Source organism: Heloderma suspectum, chromosome 13, assembly GCF_057233095.1.
Source record: "Heloderma suspectum isolate Gila_16-S chromosome 13, 16-S_ref, whole genome shotgun sequence".
Taxonomy (NCBI): Eukaryota; Metazoa; Chordata; class Lepidosauria; order Squamata; family Helodermatidae; genus Heloderma; species Heloderma suspectum.
Window position 1 is genome coordinate 2,172,906 of NC_139470.1, and position 19,272 is coordinate 2,192,177.

General features: G+C 49.6%; 1 protein-coding gene across 4 annotated transcripts in view; it reads right to left on the bottom strand.

The window, feature by feature from the left end:
- Positions 1-183: 183 nt before the first annotated feature.
- SGSM1 (small G protein signaling modulator 1) overlaps positions 184-19,272 on the bottom strand; it is a 59,771-nt gene continuing 40,682 nt past the window's right edge. For all 4 annotated transcript variants that reach the window (XM_084819681.1, XM_084819678.1, XM_084819679.1 and 1 more), the window contains 13 exons: positions 15,269-15,407; positions 14,634-14,698; positions 13,709-13,854; positions 13,248-13,376; positions 11,224-11,406; positions 10,348-10,419; positions 6,623-7,240; positions 5,409-5,533; positions 3,588-3,670; positions 2,787-2,896; positions 2,281-2,377; positions 1,166-1,333; positions 184-371 (listed from right to left, as the gene is read on the bottom strand). In XM_084819681.1, coding sequence (XP_084675807.1) covers positions 283-371; positions 1,166-1,333; positions 2,281-2,377; positions 2,787-2,896; positions 3,588-3,670; positions 5,409-5,533; positions 6,623-7,240; positions 10,348-10,419; positions 11,224-11,406; positions 13,248-13,376; positions 13,709-13,854; positions 14,634-14,698; positions 15,269-15,407 — 2,024 coding nt within the window. In that variant the 3' untranslated portion in view covers positions 184-282. The remainder of the gene's footprint in view (positions 372-1,165; positions 1,334-2,280; positions 2,378-2,786; positions 2,897-3,587; positions 3,671-5,408; positions 5,534-6,622; positions 7,241-10,347; positions 10,420-11,223; positions 11,407-13,247; positions 13,377-13,708; positions 13,855-14,633; positions 14,699-15,268; positions 15,408-19,272) is intronic.

A 19,272-nucleotide genomic window follows, 5' to 3' on the forward strand; every position in this document is an offset into this window, starting at 1 on the left:
CCACTTGAACAAGAAAGGAGGTGGAGATTGTGAGTTCTTTGGTTAATCGCCTCAGCAGATGCAGAGCTGATGGGCAGTGGCTGGAAACACTCCCCACTCGAATCAGCAGAATGGCTGGGCTGGGCTGCCACCTCTCCAGGGTTTCACTTGAGACAGTTGAGAGAGACTCTCCTGCTGCATGTGTGTCTCTCTCTTACATACTGTTGTGGCCACTTTCACCCTCAGAACAGACAAGGATGGTTCTCTTCCACTCCCTCCGCAGAAGGCAGGTGGTGTCCCGAATCACTTGTTCTCGATTAGTGTCTGGACTTTGTACACAAGGTCCCGCGCCAGCTTCAGGATCTGTTTGGTGTTGTGCCGCTCAGCCATTTCTGGAAGATGGAAGAGGGAGAGAAAGGGTTAAGCACAAAGTGATGGGGAAGGTGAGGGTACAGCCACAACAATGAATCACAGTGGGATTTCTTCCCTTCCCTCCACTCCCTCAAGGACTTGTAGGTCAGTGGCAGAACCCCCGCTTTGCAGGCAGAAGGTTGCAGGTTCAATCCCCAGCACCCCAGTTAAAACGGGCATCAAACCTCTTTCAGCCTTATAGCCAAATTCAATTTCAGAGAAGCTCTCAGGGCCACATTCCAGTGGTAGGTGGGCCTCAAGGCAAAAGGGATGGGACCAAAAGAGCAAAAGGGACCAGCATATTTTAGCTTGAAGCTCCTACTGCCGGGGACTAAGCAAAGGCTGGGAAGCCACCAAGCGGTTGGGAAAAGGACTGTGGCTGTCTGGGTCACCCTGGATGGCCAGATTTAGCCTGCAGGCCTGAGGTTGACACCCCCCGAGTTAAAAGAACCAGGCAGCAGGCAAGGGGGGGGGATGGGAGGAAGACCTCTGATGGAGACCCTGGACAGCAGCTGCAGGTCAGAGCAGATCACATACTGGGCTAGATGGAAAAACAGTCCAACCTGATACAAGCTGGTTCCCCATGTCCCTTTTTGGACATTTCTCCAATGCTTCTCTCATGTACAGGAGAGATACAGAGAACACACAGGGAGAGAGAGTGACCTGGCGCCCCAGAGGGCAAGCACATGGTTTGGAAAATGGTTTGGCAAGTGGTTAAACAGCTCAGCTCAGTCGACTGAGCCCTGGGATTGGCCTGGCCAACAACAATCCATACCGTTGAAGAACTTTATGATATCTGTGAAGTCCATGTTGTTCTCCAGGATGATGTCCCGATAAACCTCCACCAAGGCAAGTGCAATGAAAAGGACGTAGTGCGACGAGGAGATCCGTGCTGCGGCCCAGATGGTCTCCCAGACAGCGAAGACGTCATCGTAAACAAGTTCTGTTAAGAAGCAGCAGCAAACGAGCCAGCCGCTTAAGCCAGGGGAAGCCAAGGCAGCTCAAGCAGAAGTTGAGCCCGTATCCCTGTCTGTGCCCCCCCAATTCTCCACAGCAGGCAGAACCAGCGTACTACCATGGAAACCTAGGGGGCCAGCGAAAACAGAAGCTGATGCCCAAGAGGGAAGGGGAGGGCTGAGTCCATGCCATATGTCCCAAAAGGGGCATGGCCAAAAACCTTTAGGAGCCACCATTCTCAAAATAACGCCTGTTGAAGGCAGGGATGGACCTTAGCTAGGGGAGGCTCAAATCCTTGCTAGAAAGCAAGCCAGAGATCAGAACACTGCCCCCAACCTGTGTTGACTGACAGCACTGGGGATCAGTGGGGCAACCCAATGGGGTTTCTTTCCCCAGCTGACAGCTGCAAAACCTAGCCCACATATTCTCTCCCTGTTAACAGACATTCATTTTGATTTATTTGCCCCTAAACAAAGAACAAAAATGGACATTACAAGATTAGCATTCTACCTGCTTGCCTTACGTCATGACAGCTATATGCTTGGCTTGGGGATGGCCTGCCAAGTGCCTGTCTACACTACAGACTTCAACCGGTTTAACAGACAGTCCATCCCCCCAGGGAACCCTAGAACCTGTAGTTTGGGGAATGCGGGGGGTACAGTCCTCTGAAAGAGAATTTTCAGCACCCTGAAACTGCTCGACAGCCTCATCAAAGTGCAAATGCCAGGCTTCTTTGACCACAAGTAACACAGATTGAGCTGGTGTAGCTTTCCCCAATCTGGTGTTGTGTTCGACTGCAGCTCCCATCATCCCCAGCCAGTATGGCCCAAGGTGGTCCAGCCCATATGGAGGGCCCCAGGTTGCAGGAGGCTGGGCCGGTATAAACTGATACAAGTTTGGACTTCAGATATATACCCCCAAGTCATCACACACCTCGCTTAAAATCCAAGAGGAACCAGCGATAGCAGAAGTAGAAATGCGTGTAATCGCCATTTTGGTGCATCAGCTCAAACAGCTCGGAGTCCAAAATCTGCCAGAGAAGCAAAAGCCTTCAGAACCTTGTTTCTACCAGAAAACCACATTTGGCACACCCCACGTCACACATGCCCTTCAGCAGTTGCTCTTTGCTCCCTTCACCTCTTTTGAAGAGTCTCCCCTCTGTAACCTGCTCTCACACACCAATACACTCTCTCATCGTCAGGCAGGTGGTCTAAGCCAAGTTGCCATTCCTTCTTCTGATAGAGCTCTTGTGCCTTTAACAGCTGTCAGAATGCACCTTTGTGCTGGGAGAGGTTTTCATCTATTGAATTTCTGCCTGTCAAAGACACAGCTCCTTCCAGCAAAAAAGCAAAGAGAAAGGCTGCACCCCCGTCATTACGGCCTCGCGGTGCAGGCTGCAAGGGCCCTGTCCACATCCCAAGTGGTGATCTGTTCTGCACCTGGATCAAGGACCTCATGTTGGCGAAGTGAGTGTCCATGGCTCCTCCGTGGGGGAAGTTCTGGTTCATCCTCTTCATGAGCTCCGTAAAGCAGCTAAATGCAAGGGCTTCTGGGTAAGGACCGGTGGGGGAAAGAAAGAGAAAAACTAGAGCGTCATGACCTGCAGTAAAGATGGAATGGAACACGCATACCTTCCTGTTCCTGGAACAGGACTTGGGAGGCCAACTATGCATGATGCCCATGTAGATCTGGACCTCAGTTGGTTTGGCCCAGGAGATGGCGCCAGGCCATCAGCCAAGGCAGCCAGGCACCATGTATGCTGACTGCCAAAGATAATAGCTGGCTTGGGGACTCTAACAGAAGCAGCGCTGTTCTCCTTGGAACCCCCTGTTCAAAACATGGGATGGGAGCCACACCGATCACACTGTTCACACTAGGCCCTGACAGTCATGAGAAGCAGTTGCAACCAGTGTGAATCAGAGCACCCAGCACCCATATGATCCAACTACCCCTCTTCACCTGGAATGGTCCCTTTCTTCTGGTACTTGTCCCCAATAAGCTACCCCAAGGGTTCCCAAAATGCCATGAAGCTGCTTCTGAAATGGAATATGTAACACCAAACATATCCCTGTTTTCATCTGTAAAGCGTGGCAGGGTCTGCCTGCACCATCTGGACTGGGAGAAGTGGAGAATTGGACAAGGCCCAATTTCCACAGCCTCTGTGTCCAGAGAGGGGCTCCATCCAAGCCAGGCCCCCACAACCCATCCAGGCAGCATGGCAGCAAACACAACCAACTCACCGTCGTCCAGAATGACAAGCAAAGGAGCCAGCAAGTCACACATCCCCTGAACGTAGCCATTGTCGATATGATGCCAGATGTAGCTGTAGGAGAAATGAGGTGTGGGGATGGATGCTCTGTGAGGCAGCTGCCTAGGGAGGCAGCTTCATGGGACAAAGCCTCTGCTACAGCAGCAGACACAAAGGAAGAAAGGTGCTCAAATATCCCCAAAGATGGAACAAGCAGTCGGGAAAAACAGGAGGGTTATAAATGGAGGTCGACATTGTCTGGATCCCTGTAAAATCCCTTGACTGAGGCAATGCGACTGCATAATAAAAGCTTCACCTGGAAGTACCCCTGGTTCTCCCTCTTAAACTAGGTATGTGTAGTTTGCTCATTAATTTTGCTTTTGGATAGCAGAGTTCTGTAGGGCTCAAATGAATTACTGTTAATTTACTTTAAGAACTTATACCCCACTTTTTTCTTTTCTTTTTTTTTACACACACACAGAATCAAGGCAGTTTACAAATTAAAACATCATGCAATATATAAAAGGATGTAAACCCACAATATTAAGACAACAATTACTACAACAGCTATCATAGAGAAACAGTATTAACACAGCAAGCCAAGTGAAAATCAACCAGTAAAGGAAAACCACTCATAAAAATAGCAGTGTTTCATATAGCAGTGATCATAAAGGGAACAACATTAATATAATAACACAAGAGGATGTTGTGCCAAATGCCCTCTTAAACAGCTATGTTTTAAGCAACTGCCTAAAAGCACAGAATACTGGGATGTGATGGATCTCACTCATTAAGGCATTCCACAAGCAGGTGCCACTATAGAAAAGACCCTGTTCCTAGTAGCTGCACTTCATGCTTCATGCAGCTGAAGAATTTGGAGCAAGGCCTCAGGTGTTGAACGGAGCATGTGGGGAGGCAGATATGGAAGAAGGCAGTCCTTAAAGTACCCAGGTTCCAGACTGCTGAGGGTTTAACTGATTAAGTTGAATTGAATTGAATTATCTTTATTGCTAAAAGTGATTAGTCATCACAATTTGATATATTTAAAGTAAAATAAAATACAAATAGAAAAATAAACTATGATGGAATACCATAAAAATAGTAAGATAAAATACGGCAAAATAGATTAAGTTAATCAATTTGATTAATTAAAAAGGTGCCCCTGATTAATCAGGCTGATTTTTAAGAAAATGAATGAATGTTTAACAAGTACTTCTCCATACTCCAGATGGCAAGCACCATCTTGGGAGAGGCAGCACTCCCTGCGTACAAGAGAGAGAACGGAAATCCCTCTTCTAAGACGGTGCGCCTGCTGCAGCGCTTGGGCTTATCAAGTATGTTTCCTGCCCCATGTTTAAGATGGCTTTTTTTGCTGATATCCAAATTCATGCAGATTTAATTGATTAATCGATCAGTTACAATGTATACATTTAGTCAGCTAAGATTTGTTTAGCGTGAGCCGAAGAACCACATAAGGCGCTAGTTAAGACTTCACCCCCTGGTTGCGGAAAGTGCACCCGGCCCCACCCTGGCTCCGAGATTTCAGCACTAACTACTGAAGCATCTTGGGAAGGACTCAGCCCCGATCATGGTTCAGTGTAGAGCGCATGCAGTACGTGCAGAAGGTCCCAGGTTCAATCCCCGGGATCTCCAGGAAGGGCATGGAAAAGACTCGAGTCTGAATCCTTGAAGAGATGGTGCCAGTCAGAAGAGACAGTACTGGGCTAGATGGATCAATGGGCTACCTCAGCATAAGGCCCTTTGGAAGGAGCTGCACAGCCAGCTCTTGCCCTAATCCCAGGTGGATAACTACCTGCACATGATGTTGCGCAGTTTCTCTAGGTTGGCTGGCGAGAAGTACCAGTAGTTACGGTCACACCTCTGTACGTCCTTCTCAATGCGATGCAGGTTGATGGTGTACAAGTCCAGAAGTTCTGGCTACAGAACCATGAAGGGAGGAAAACACATGCCAATGAATTCACACCTGTCCATCAATGTTCAGTGTACGTTGTGCTAAGGTATCTACACTGCTGACTTAAACTGGTTTTAACAATCACTCCTGCCCTCCAGGGAATCTCTTAAGGGTCGTTTGTTGTAACAAATGTTAAAAACTGCACCAAGGTCATCCAAAAGTGCATCGTAGAAAGCCAAACACTGTGGCCCGTGCAGAACAAAGAAATGTACACGGTCCCTTTTACTCTGCATAATTTACATTGGTTCTGCTCATCCTAGAAAGGAGTTCCACAGGGCACTGAGGTCCTCCTCTGCTCAGCACTAGAAATACTGTCCAGTCACATCTCTGGCTCCTGAATTTCACCAGCAGGCACTGCCTTCAGACTTCCAGGCACACCACCACAATCATCAGAGCCAGGAGCTTGCTCATGTTTTGTTTTAATGAAAACTGAAATTCCCAGAAGTCTATATTATGAACCAACTATAGCATACTTCAGCCTTCCCCAGCCCCTTCAGGTGTATTGAACTTCAACTCCCATTACCGCCAGCCATCAGCTACGGGATTATGGGAGTTGTAGTCCACCACATCTGAAGGGCGCTGGGTTGGGTAAGGCTGGCGCACTTAGTGCTATTTCTACACATCTGAGGAGTTACAGCTGTAAGCCAGCCTTTCCAAACTGATGCTCTCCAGATGTGTTGGATTGCAACTCCCATCATTCCTAGCTGGTTGGTCATGATGGGAGCTGCAAACCAACACATCTGTAAGTCACCAGGCTCATGAAGGCTGCTGTAAGCCGTCATGTTAAACTGCAAACTTCCTGGAGTACATTGACAGGAAGGAAGTAAACAAATGTAATTAGTAAGCAAATAAATAACATAGTGCACTCTACCACTAAGTATTCTGCCTTGCCCAATGTGTTCTCTGTTTCCAGGGTTTGTAGTACCAAAAATGAAATATGTCAGCAAAGAAGGGAAAGAAAATCTGAAAAGCCTCTAGGCAGGTCTTATCTTGGCCGAGCCATCCCACCCCCACCCCCGCACATCCACCATTGCAAGGCCCCAGAACACACTCACAGAATAGGCGACCCCCGATGAGGAGACAGGCGAAACTTCGCTCACGGTCAAGTCGGTGACGGCCAGCGAGTGCGAATCCAGATGCGGGTAAAGGCTTTCCATTTCTGGCTCTTCCGAGAGGTCGTCTTCGCTCCCCATTGAGTTTGGTTGCTCTGTGCTGTGGTCAACCCAGCTGTCCGTCACATCCCCCATAGAGAGGAGTGCCCCTTCTGTGTCAGGACGCTCCGTGCCCATCAGAATGAACTCGTCTAAGCTACTGTGCGCAGGAAACCCCCCGTCCAAACTGCCCTGGTCCTGCAGCCCTTCCCTGGCTGGCTTTCCGTCAAAGAGGGTTTCCTTTTCTGTGGTGTCGTCTGTGGTGATGGACCCCTGGCCCACCTCCACGCTGGTCCGAGCAGAGTGGTACACTGCAGCCTTGCCGGCCTCTGCCACGCTGTTCTCGGTGCTGAAGCTACGCTCTGAGTATGCTGAGGTAATGGAAAAGTTCTGGGAAGAAGGATGCCCGGAATCGGGGGAGCTGCTGTCAGGGATGGCCCCATTGGAGAGTGTGGTTCCTTTGCCATCTTCTGACTTGGCGTCTGCTTCGGGCTGTTCTACCTCATCAACCGACTCAAACACCTGGGCAAAGGAGGAAACAAAATGGAACAGGCCCAGGGCTGAACTCCGAAAAGAGCTGATCATATACGAAATTATTAAACCGCCTTCTACCAAGTCAGACCATTGGCGCATCTAGTCCAGTATAGCCTACTCTTCTGGCCACAACTTCCTAGGTTCTCAGTTAGTGCTCCTTCTCAGTCCTTCAAACCAAGACCCTTCGACTGGAGAAGTAAGGGACTGAACCTGGGACCTTCAACACACAATGCCCAGGCTCTGCCCCTGAGCTACAGCCCCTGCCGAAGCTCAAACCAGTCTGGAAGTCACCTCTCTCCTAATCGCCAGATGTGGGTCTGGGCACAGCACAGGGAATTAGAGCTAAAATATGGAGAGGGCAACTGATGGGATCTGATGGATTTCTGAATGCTCTTGGCGATTTCCCAGTGGAGAAAGCTGGCGATCCAGCTGAGGCCCTAGCCTCACTGTGGAACAGTGAGATGCAGAGGGCCATCAACTCGACTGCACCCGAGTGCCTTCTCCGGTGCTGTGGAACCTGTTTTTCTCCCTGGTATACTGGGGAGCTACAGGCAATGAAACAGGCTGGACGTCGACTAGAGCACAAATGGTGCAAGTCTTGATGCGAAGGTGACCGAGTATGCTCTAGAGCACATAATCATGCCTATTGTATGGTGGTGTGGGCAGCAAAGAAGGCTTACTTTGCTGCCTCCATTGCATCCTCAAGTAGCTGTTGCAGGTGGTCCGGGGGCTGTTAACACTCTCTCCAGCAAATCGGGCCCTGGTCCCCTCAAGGACCTGCTGTGACCTTTTTGCATCACACTTTGAGGACAAAATCACTTGTCTCCGCAGTGAACTTGATGCTGTTGTTAGCACAGTTCCAGTCGAAGTGTCTGACACCACCATCTGCCCGATTTTGTGGGATCAGTTTCAGTTGTTGTGGCCTGATGATGTGGATAAGGTGCTTGCAGCAATGCAACCAACCACGTGCCCTCTCGTTCCTTGCCCTTCCTGGCTAATAAAAGCTAGCCAAGGGGGTATGACTGGGTGGGTCCAGGGTGTGGTGAGTGCTTCCCTTCAGGACAGGGTGGTCCCTGCTGTCCTTAAGGAGGCAGTAGTGCAACCACTCCTGAAGAAGCCCACTCTGGACCCAATGGTATTAGACAACTACCACCCAGTTGCAAATACCCCCTTTTAAGGGAAGGTTCTGAAGAAGGTAGTAGCAGAACAAATCCAGGCACTCTTGGAGGATACCAGTGATTTAGACCCATTTCAATCTGGGCTTCATCCTGGTTACCGGACTGAATCAGCCTTGGTTGCCCTGATGGATGACCTTTATCGAGAGAGGGATAGGGGGAGTGCAACCCTGTTAATCTCATCAGCTTTTGATATCACTGACCATGGTATCCTCCTGGATTGACTCCATGGGATGGGTATCGGAGGCACTGTGTTACAATGGTTCCGGTCCTACCTGCAGGGCCGATTTCAGAGAGTAACATTGGATGACCATTCCTCGGCCTCTTGGCAGTTGAGCTATGGGATTCCATGGGGTACCATCTTGTCCCAAATGCTCTTCAACATCTATATGAAGCTGCTGGAAGTCGTCATTAGGGGATTTGCAGCCGAGTATGCTGATGACACACAGCTCTATCTCCCTGTGACATCTGAATCAGGAGAGGCTATGCAAGTACTGGACCAGTGTCTGAACTCAGTAATGGGCTGGATGAGGACCAATAAACTGAAACTGAATCCTGGCAAGATGGAAGCCCTGTGGGTGAGTGGTTCCCGAGTCTGGGTGACAGGCTCATCGCCTGTTCTGGATGGGGCTGCACTCCCTCTGAAAGATCAGGTCCGTAGTTTGGGGGTACTCCTGGATCCGTCATTGCTGCTGGAAGCCCAAGTGGCTATGGCAGCTCAGAGCGCCTTTTACCAGCTTCAGCTGGTTCACCAACTACGGCCTCTCCTGGGCAGGGGTAGCTTGGCTACAGTGGTACAGGTGCTAGTAACCTCAAGACTGGATTACTGCAATGCGCTGTATGTGGGGCTGCCCTTGAGGCTGCCCCAGAAGCTGGAGCTACTGCAGAACGCAGCAGCTCAGATGTTGTTGGGAGTTGCCCCTTTCCATCATGTAACTCCTTTGCTGAGGGAACTGCACTGGCTGCCTATTCGCTACCAGGCCAGGTTTAAGGTTTTAGTACTCGCGTACAAAGCCCTAAACCACTTGCGACCAGGATACCTCAGAGAGCGCCTTCTCCCTTACCAACCTGCCTAGTCACTGAAGTCATCGGAGGGTTTGCTCCTGGTGGTTCCACGTGGACCTATGGCCTGACTGGAGCCCACCAGGAGAAGAGCCTTCAGTGTGGTGGCCCCCTTTCTTTGGGACTCCCTGCCCCTGGAGGTCAGGCAGGTACAACACTGTGTTGTTTCTGGCACCTCCAGAAAACAGCACTGTTCCAGGGGGCATCCCTTAATTGGCCAGTTACGGTTTTTAGTGGCGTTGTGTTTTTTAAACAAGCATAATTTTAACATGGTGTTTTATTCTCTCACTGCTTTATTTTTTGTGTTCACCGCTCTGAAATCTGTTCCAGATATGGAGTGGTATATAAATATTGTAAATAAATAAACAAACTCCAGTGGTGAGAGATGCACACAGATATTTGAAAGGAAGGCATTCCTCTGTAAACATGCTATATCACACATCTAGCAAGGCGCCCTTCTCTCCTCCCCAGCTCCAAGTCTGGCCCTCCAAAGCCACTGCAGTGAAAAGCGCCCCCGAGACTTGGAGCAGGGGATTGCGCCTTGCTTGCACAGAAGCACCACGGCCAGACAGAACCAGTGAGCCTCTGTTTAAAGGTCACGCCAGTTTCCTGCCCCTTCTGCTGGATGTCTGCCCACCCGAGTCTACCGAGTCGTTCCACGACAGGGCTAGCCCAGGAGAGCCAGGGCTAGAAAATTCACTGATGCCTGCCTGGCTACACCCTGGTGCTGGTTAAGGGGGCAATGGAACATTTTGGTGGTGCAGAGCAGATGTCTCAAAATGTCAGCCCACCCACATCCGACTGAGCCTTGCAGCTGTGAATCTGGAACCCACTCTGAGGAGCAATTCTGTCTCTTACCTGGGTGCTGCTGCTGGAGTCGCTCTGCAGCCGGGTCAGGTTTTGTCGGCCGGAACTGCCGCTCTGGGAAGACTGCGGGGGGGGGGAAGAGGGAGTCTGGTAGAACCCAATCCGTAGGGACAAGGCAGGGCGGGGGAGAGGTGCGCTGTTGCTGCCAGGAATCATGGGGCGGGAGGGGGCCCTCCAGGCTCATTTCAGAACCATCAGTGGGCTCCTATGTCCGCCTGTTCCCTTGCTCATCCCCACCTTGCAGTACCAACTGTCATCTAAGAGGCATGTGCCACAGAGGAAGGGGAAGAGGGGTAATTTGATCTGGATCATGATGGAGCAGTCCTCTCCCTGCTGCTTCTAGTGGGGTGGGGGGAGTAGCAAGAGAGTAGCAAAGCGGGGACTTACTCCCACAGCAAGCATTTTGGTCTGGGAATGGCAAAGTCCCGGTTTCTGATCAAGTTACGAAGGATTGTTTTTGTTTTTGATGTAAAAAGTTTCCTTGACTGAAAATGCCACGTTTTGATAAGGAAAAAGTTCCTTAAGAAAATACCTTGGCTGCACTCCTGGCCAGCTTTGTCTCCACTTGCAGGCAAACAGTGCTGCAGGAAAGGGGGCAGGGAATCTAGCGAGGACCACTATTTAAATTTTAAAGAGTTTACACAGTCTGAAATGGGTCAGCAACCTGGTGCTCTCCAAATGTTTTGAACTACAACTCCCAAAAGCCACAGCCAGCATGGCCAGTGATCAGGGATTATGAGAACTGTAGTCCAAAACATCTGGAGAGTGCCACGTTGCGTAGCTTGATTCTGAAAGTGCCTCCTCCTCCTAGGAATGAATCCAATTCCAATAGGTCTCCTCATCCTGTCCTCCCCGGCACACACTCACATCGTCGCTGATGGTTGAGTCTTGGTGCATCATGCGCTCCAGGTGGGAGTCCAGGCTGGCCCCCGACGAGCACTTGGCCAGGGCAGCCGCATGTGACTCCTTCTCCCGCTGCCTGACAATGGCCTCGCAGCCCAGCCACTCCGCCATGGTTTGCTCGTAGCAGGCGCGGGTCTGGCTGTCGACCTGTAAGCAAGAGGGAAGCAGGAGATGGCAACATGAGAGCGTCACCTCCTCATCCCAAACAAGACCCTGGAGCAGAATAGAAGATGATGCATGGCACTGAGAAAGGAAATTGAATCTATAATCCCTCTCATATAATACTAGCGAATGGACCGGGCTTTGCACGGCATGGCACAGCTGTGAGTGTGATACAGCGAAGCCTTCAAGCAGTGTTCTGCACCTGTCAGAACTGGACACATGGTACCCGCCCCATCTGAGTGAAGCCATGCCAACAGGCAGCCCTTGGCACAGCCCCAGCTGTGGTGCACCCCTGTAGCCCCCTGAAGGAGGGGTCTCATTGCCTGGGGAGGTGGCAGGCGTATGACTCTGTCCCTTGCCTACTAATCTCCCCCGGCTTCAAACTGCATCGACGGCAAAACAACATGCTGCAGGAGTCAAACACATGGACATATTTAAATTTAATTAAAATTAATTGTGGCTGTTCTGAACCAGTGCCTGGGCACGGTAATGGACTGGATGAGGGCTAATAAACTGAAACACAATCCAGACAAGACGGAGGTACTGTTAGTGGGTGGTTCGTCTGCCCGGCTAGGTGATATTCAACCTGTTCTGGAGGGGGTTGCACTCCCCCTAAAGGATCAGGTTCGTAGTTTGGGGGTGCTCTTGGATCCAGAACTGTCACTTGAGGCACAGGTGAACTCAGTGGCACGGAGCACTTTTTATCAGCTTAGGCTGGTATACCAACTACGCCCTTATCTGGACAGAGATAGCCTAGCTACAGTTATCCATGCTCTGATAACTGCTCGTCTGCATTACTGCAATGCGTTATACGTGGGGCTGCCTTTGAAAACGGTCCGGAAACTTCAGCTGGTCCAAAATAGGGCAGCAAGATTGTTAACAGGGACTGGCCTGCAAGCTCATATTACGCCAGTACTTTTCCAGCTGCGCTGGCTGCCAGTCCATTTCCGGGCCCGATTCAAAGTGCTGGTGTTAACATTCAAAGCCCTTAACGGCTTGGGGCCAGGTTACCTGAAGGATCGCCTCCTCCCATATGTGCCTGCCCGGACCTTAAGATCATCATCAGCGGCCCTTCTCCGTGAGCCCCTGCCGAAGGAAGTAAGGCGGGTGGCTACTAGGAGGAGGGCTTTTTCTGCTGTGGCACCCCGGCTCTGGAATGAGCTCCCTAGTGAGGTTTGCCTGGCGCCTACATTGTACTCCTTTCGGCGCCAGGTGAAGACCTTTTTGTTTTCCCAGGCATTTTAGCTTTCTAAATTTTTATCTTTGCTGTTTTAAATCTGTATTTTAAACTCCTGTACTGCTGCTAGGTTTTACTGTGGTTGTATTGTTATATTGTGGTTTTAATGTTCTATATATTTTAAATTGTTTTATTGTGTGTTGTTTGGTTTTAGTTTTTGTGAACCGTCCAGAGAGCTTCGGCTATTGGGCGGTATAGAAATGAAATAAATAAATAAATAAATAAAATTAATTAATGCATTTTAACAATCAAATAACCTTGAGGTGCACATTTCTAGGATCTCCTTAGTATGCATGCCAAGGTTCAGGTATCTAGGTGTCACATTCTTGGCACTGTGGTGCAGATAGTCAGACACACATCCCCTTTTATTATTCACATCCCGTTTTATTATCAGATTAGAACAACAGTGATTCAGGGGATTTTTATTGGTTTATTTTTAAACTCTGAGCATATGCCCTGGTCATAAGAGGATGGGATCAGAGCCCACCTCCCCAGGCAATGCAAGAGGAACAATGGAAACAGATGCCACTGCCACTAGGGAACAGGTAATAATTGTCACCTGAGATGCAAAGTTCTGAATGGTGCTCACCTCTTTCCTCTCAGCTTCCGACATCCCAAACCGGTAATGCCCCAGGAGGAAAGGCCAGACAGCTTTCCGGATCTCAGGTTGGACCCCTCCAAAGTAGACCAAACGCAGCAGCTCCTTCTCCTCGTAGCTCTGTGGAGAAAGCTTGATGAAGACGGCGGTGGGGGGAGCACTTACCCAACCCCTCTGCTTCAAGGCTCTGCTGCAGCATGAGAAAGGTCAGCTCCAACCACATAAGGGGCACTCCAGATAGCCACCTCAAAGTGATGCTGTCACAGCCCTGAGCAATCTGGTGCTCTCCAGGTGTGCTGGACTACAGCTCTCAACCCCCCCAGCCAGCACAGTGGGCACCTGGTTGGGAATGCTGCATTTCCCACTTCACAAATGCAAAGCCTGCATCAGCAGTGAACTGGGGGGAGATGAGGGCATTTACAGAGGAGCTGAAGAAGGCGGTGGCGCCGTACCGTGCTGTCCAGCAAAAACCGCTCCCAGATCTCCACGGTCAGTCCCAAACTGGCACTACAGGGCACATCTGGAGACACGATGTCGTGGTTCACCAGCGCTGAGAGATGAGTCCGCACAGTGGAGAGGTGCCGGCAGTAGGCAAGCCCTGTGATGGAGACGCGAGAAGCAAAGCCCCAAACGGAACCTTTTGAGACAGTCACACCCGCCCCCTCTCAGTTAAGGAGCAGATGCTGCCTTGGGAGATTCTGCAGCCAGCCAAAGGAACATCTAAGGCAGCCTTCCCCAACCTGGCACCCTCCAAATGTGCTGGACTGCAACTCCCATCGTTCCCAGCCAGCACGGCCACAGCCTCCTTCCACCAATACTCTGTCCGCCAGCTCATGCCAGCATTTCCTATATTGCCCGTCAGTCTGCACCAATTAGGTGAAAGAAAACCCAAATAGCTTGCTTTTATGTTATATTTTGGTGCCAATTAGCTATAGTGGCAGAACAGAGCCCATTCCGCTCTTTACCCCACCACACTGATGCAAGCTCCATAAAACCAAGGATGGGTTCTTGACCTGTGTCACTGCAGGGCCATGCTAAGTGTCACGGGGAGATGTGTGTAACATGCTCCCAACATTTTTTTAAAATGAAAAGCAACCATTGGAGGTGGCCAGTTTCAGCAGAGGTGTGGAGCAGAGGCAGGGGTGAGGACATGAATGGGTCTGCTTAAGCCTTTCCCCTCTGGCCATTTTTACACCCAAAATTGCATCCCCGGATGCTTTTTCACCCACGGCAGAGCAGGAGTAAAAGCAACAGATGGGCTACACTTCTAATAGAAGCCAGCAGATGGGGAAAAAGTTAAGCAGGTTGCTAGATGCATCTCCCATCATGAAACACCTAGTGTGATCTTTAAGGTGCAGGGGAACAAGCAAGACTCACAGCCATAGAATGCTCGGGAGAGGATCTGGTACTTCATGTTATCACACAGTAGCTTCAGTGGAGCTCTGTAGAGAGAAAGAAAGGAGACAACCAGATTTGGCAAGGAAACCTCCCATTTTTTACCTATTTCCCAAGACAGGACATCCCGCCTGGAGGAGGTACTGAAAAGAGCAACTAAAGCTGCAGACAATTGTTGCTGTTTTGTTTTTTAAAAGAACTAGAAGTGGTTTGAAAGAAGTGTAATTTCCCATAGCATACCCCCATTCCTTTTGCCTCTGGGTGATCATTTCTGGTTGAACAAGTTTTGCAAGTTTTTGAAGCAAGCCAAAACCCTGCTGAACCTGTTCAACCAGAGGGATGAAATGTACTCACATCTATTAGCAATCCCTCTTTTAAACTGCCATCTTAAAAAGAAAAACAAAACCCCACCAGCCTATTGTCTTGTGCCAGCCTCTTATGTATGAAGAAAAATGTAAGAAGTTGGATTATTATTATTTTTAGCTGGGAGGGGTGAAGGTACCATGGCCTTTGGTCAAGTCTTGCACTGGGCGATCGGTTTAGCCCCCTTTGCCTTCGCACACCCACACGTGTTCCCCAGCAGAGTCCAGGCCTGTCCCAAAGCGTCCCTTCCTCACCTTTCATGGTTGCAGCCATTGGAAGGGGCACTCTCCGTGGAGCCGCCCTGGGAGCAAGAGGAGCAGGAAGATTTGCGCGTGCTCGGTTGCCACATGGAAGGAAGGGTGCTCCCTGGGGCATCTATCAGGTCTTGGGGGGCTGGGAAGGCAAGAAAAGGAGTACACACTCTTGTTGAAGTCAGCATCATGAGAAAGAAGCAGCTTATTCCAGGAGCAGAGGGAGGAGGAGGAAAAAAGCCCAATTGGGAAGATCAAACATACATTGAGTGTTGCTCAATCAAATCAATCAAATGATCATCACCTCATCCCACAGCAAGGCTTTTTTGGGGTAAAGGAAGGGAAGAGAAGCATCCATCAATTGAGGGCTTGTTAACGTAAGCAAGGGTGCTCTCAAGGTAGCGGCCATCACCATATTGGTAGAGGAGGCTGAGGATGCCAGCTCCGAGAAGGCTGGAGCCCTCTAGAAAGGCTCCTTCCTGGGTTTGTGTAACCTGGAGTTTTGACACGCAAACTGAGAATCCTCTCTCCCTGCCTCCAGTTCTCTGAAGTGCTCCCTGCAAACTTGGAACGTGGGACTTGGTGGGGTGTTTGCTCGTCTCTGGACCCTAGGAAAACACTGGTGCAATCCCTTGGAGCTGGCCAAGTCTTTCAGTTCACTTCAGCTACTGCTTTCGCCCCCTGGAATGGGTAGACAAATCTAGAGTTGGACTAAATTCAGAGGATGCTCCCCAAAGTTCAGTGGTGCCCCCGCTGCTATCTTTTCGGTTCTGAGCAAAGAGCTTTTTTATTCTCCCAGGGCTTTTAAGTATTAAGTGTTGTGGGTTTTCTGAGGGCGCGTGCCCTGAAAGGCAGTCTAGAGATAATGTTACAAAAATAAGAAATAAAACTTGGTTTTCCTGCTGCATTTACTGTTTTATTGATTTGTTGCAACTGTATATTGTATTTCGTATTTTTAAAACCTTGTAAAGATTTACAAGTTTCCATGGTGGAATCTTTGGTGAGAAGTGGTATAAACACTCTTTAATAAATAAAAAATAAATAATATATGATATATGACATAACTAATGCCCAGGTGTCCATGTCTCATGGTAAGCTCTTTGGGGAACTAGCTGAGCGCTCAAGATGGGCAAAGAGGGGGCTAACATTCAATTAATTTCAGAGAAAGTGAAACGATCCTGGAGTGATTTCATCACACAACAACTGTTCCAACATGCCTCCCAACAGCAGTTTCACATCCCTCCAGCGCCTGTTTCCAGGAGTCCTGCAAGGACATGCTGACTCAGGGTGTAGTGGCAATCATACAACCAGGTTCAAAGTCATCTTGGAATGACTCTGCTGCACCAAAATCATTGAAAACTATAGTGTCATGAATCACACCCCAGGAACATCACAGCCCAAGTGAGCGAGTTGCAAAAATGAAGCCCAACGCTTCGACAGGACAGAAAGCGCATCACTGGGACAGATTGTTCTGGAGGGACAGACAAGAGGGAGCCCGTCCCTGGCAGAGTATGGGAGGACGGAACCCACATTTTGCTCCCTGAACAAAGTGGAGGAGGAAGAAGGGGAACACGAATGGCAGGAGGAAGGAAAAGACCGCTTGATTCAAATCACAGCAGGAAGGTAACTGTGCAGGGAAGGCAGCTTCGCATATGATGGCATTTGCTAAGTCCAAGGGCGGCCAAACGGTTCTGTTATTTAGCTGACCAGATTAGTTAAAAGCCGGACGGTTGTTTAAAAATGAAGGTGCCAAGAAGACAGTTGCTCTGCAGGAGAAACAAAAATTATAGTGTCCTTCCCAAGTAACATCCCGTATATTATTAACAACACACAATCAAGCATTTAAAGTGCACAAGGGAAGCGTGCAAGGCTTCACATATCTTATCTCGCTAACCCTTACAAAAGCCCGTTGAGGTTGGGTAATCATAGTAATGCTATGGCCAGTGTAAATGTAGAAATGTGTTCAACTAGCTGTCATTTTTATTATTTTTATTGATGTTTTACCTACCTGTTTTTATGCTTTGATTGTTGCTTTGTATTTTACTGTGAGCACCATTTGGTGAGAAGTCAGGATACAAAATTCACAGATCACATAAATTATCCTCATACTGAAGTTGGGGGAAGTCAGTCAGGCTGTGGCTTCTCCTCGTGAGCTGCTAGCTGAAGGGGCATCCCGCCCCTTGGCCCCCTTCAGCCCCACTTCTAAAGGGGGAGTGATCAGCCTCAGACAAGCACCCTCCAAGCCCAATCCCTTCCCCACGGGATCCATGAACTAGCAAAGGGGGCTGTCCCACTGCTGTTCAAAGGATGCGCCTCCTTTGAGCCCAATTACTTCCTTTCCCTGTCCATTTTTTCATGGGCTGCAAATAAGAAATGAGCAATAATCAGAATTGCCTGGAGAACAGAAGCCTCAGGGGAGCCATGACAGCCGTCTTTAAATATCTGAAAGGCAGAAGATGGAACAGGCTTGCTCTCTGTTGCTCCAGAGGGCAGGACTAGAACCAATGGGTGGGAATTGCAGGGAAGCAGATTTCGGCTAAACATGGGAAGAAATTTCCTAATGGTGAGAGTTGTTCAGCGGTGGAACAGACTGTGCCTCAGGAGGTGGCGGGATCTTCCTCGCTGGACGTCTCTGAGCAGAGGCTGGAGGGCCACTTGTCAGGGATGCTGTGGCTGTATCCTGCATGGCAGAGCCTGCAATGAGCAGGGGGTTGGTTGGACTAGATTATCCCCAAGGTCCCTTTCCACCAGTGGAGGCTGGTGGCTCTGATGTCAGTGGGATGGTGAATCCGCTCTGGGTTTCAGTCAGAACTCTAAAGGACCTGTCCAAGGAGCGCTGCACCTTGGATAGCTCCTTTAAAGTTCTGACTGGTTCTGACTGGATCCACCACCCCACTGACATTGGAGCTGCCCGCCTGCACTGCTTCCCGCTCTATGATTTTGTCACTACTAAACCAATTAGATTAAATGATTAGAAAGGCACCCCTGATTAGCTGTGTCAGAGTGTGTTGCTGAGCGCAGGGAGTGGGATAGTAGTTCAGATTCTGAAGGAGAACCGCCAGACATGGGGGAGGTATTTTCCCAGGCTAGTCCAGACATGGCTAGGCAGGCTCCTCAGGTTTCAAAGGTCCAGCTGGCGGAGGATGAGGGTCCCTCTTCACCCCCCACCCCCCGCTGAGAGACAGCAAACAGGGGGAGGCGGGGTTTGGGGACTCTGAATTAATAGACGCCAGGCGCAGGCACAGAGCAAAGAGAGGGGGCCCGGGCGGAACTTAGACAGTCTACCCGATTGGCCTTGTGTGAAAAGCTGCACTTGGAGCCTCACGAGAGAGAGAGACCTCCCATCCCCTTAAGTTAGGTTAGTGAGACCGCCTTCCTTTTCAAATGGCGGGCAACTTTCATAACCAGCTTTTGAACCCCCTGAAGGCATTTCCTTGTAGACTGAGAGTCACTGAGAATTTGCATCTGTATGATCCTGTGAAGTAATGGATTAAAAGCTGTAGACTGAAGCCTCTTGTCTGTGTATGTTCCGCGTTTTTAAGTTAAGTGGGGGCAAAACGAATCCTGACAAGCTGGGCAACAGCGTTTCAGGGCTGTTTTGTTTTCAAGTGTTAATTCTTTTTAATCCAAGTATTTATCAATCTGTCGGCAGCAGGCACTGTCTGAGAAGGGGCCTTCCCACTCTTCTCCCCCCACCCCGGGGGGACTGCCTCTTTGGAGACAGCCCTGCCATGCCACACATCCAACAGGGATGCTTTTCACTTCAGAATTGTTCTATTCATATGCAGACTTAATCAGTTAACCAATTAAGGACTCATACGATCAATTGACTAATACTTCTTTAATCGAGCAACAGCTGTAATGGCGATACTATTAGGAAGAAGGGCGATTCCTTCCTTCCTTCCTTCCCAAGCTGCCCTCCCAGTTTTGTGCCTGGAAAGCAGCCCAGGGGACTGACTGTGACTAATTCAGTGGAAAGGGGGAGGGACTCCCAGTTCTTTGCCTGG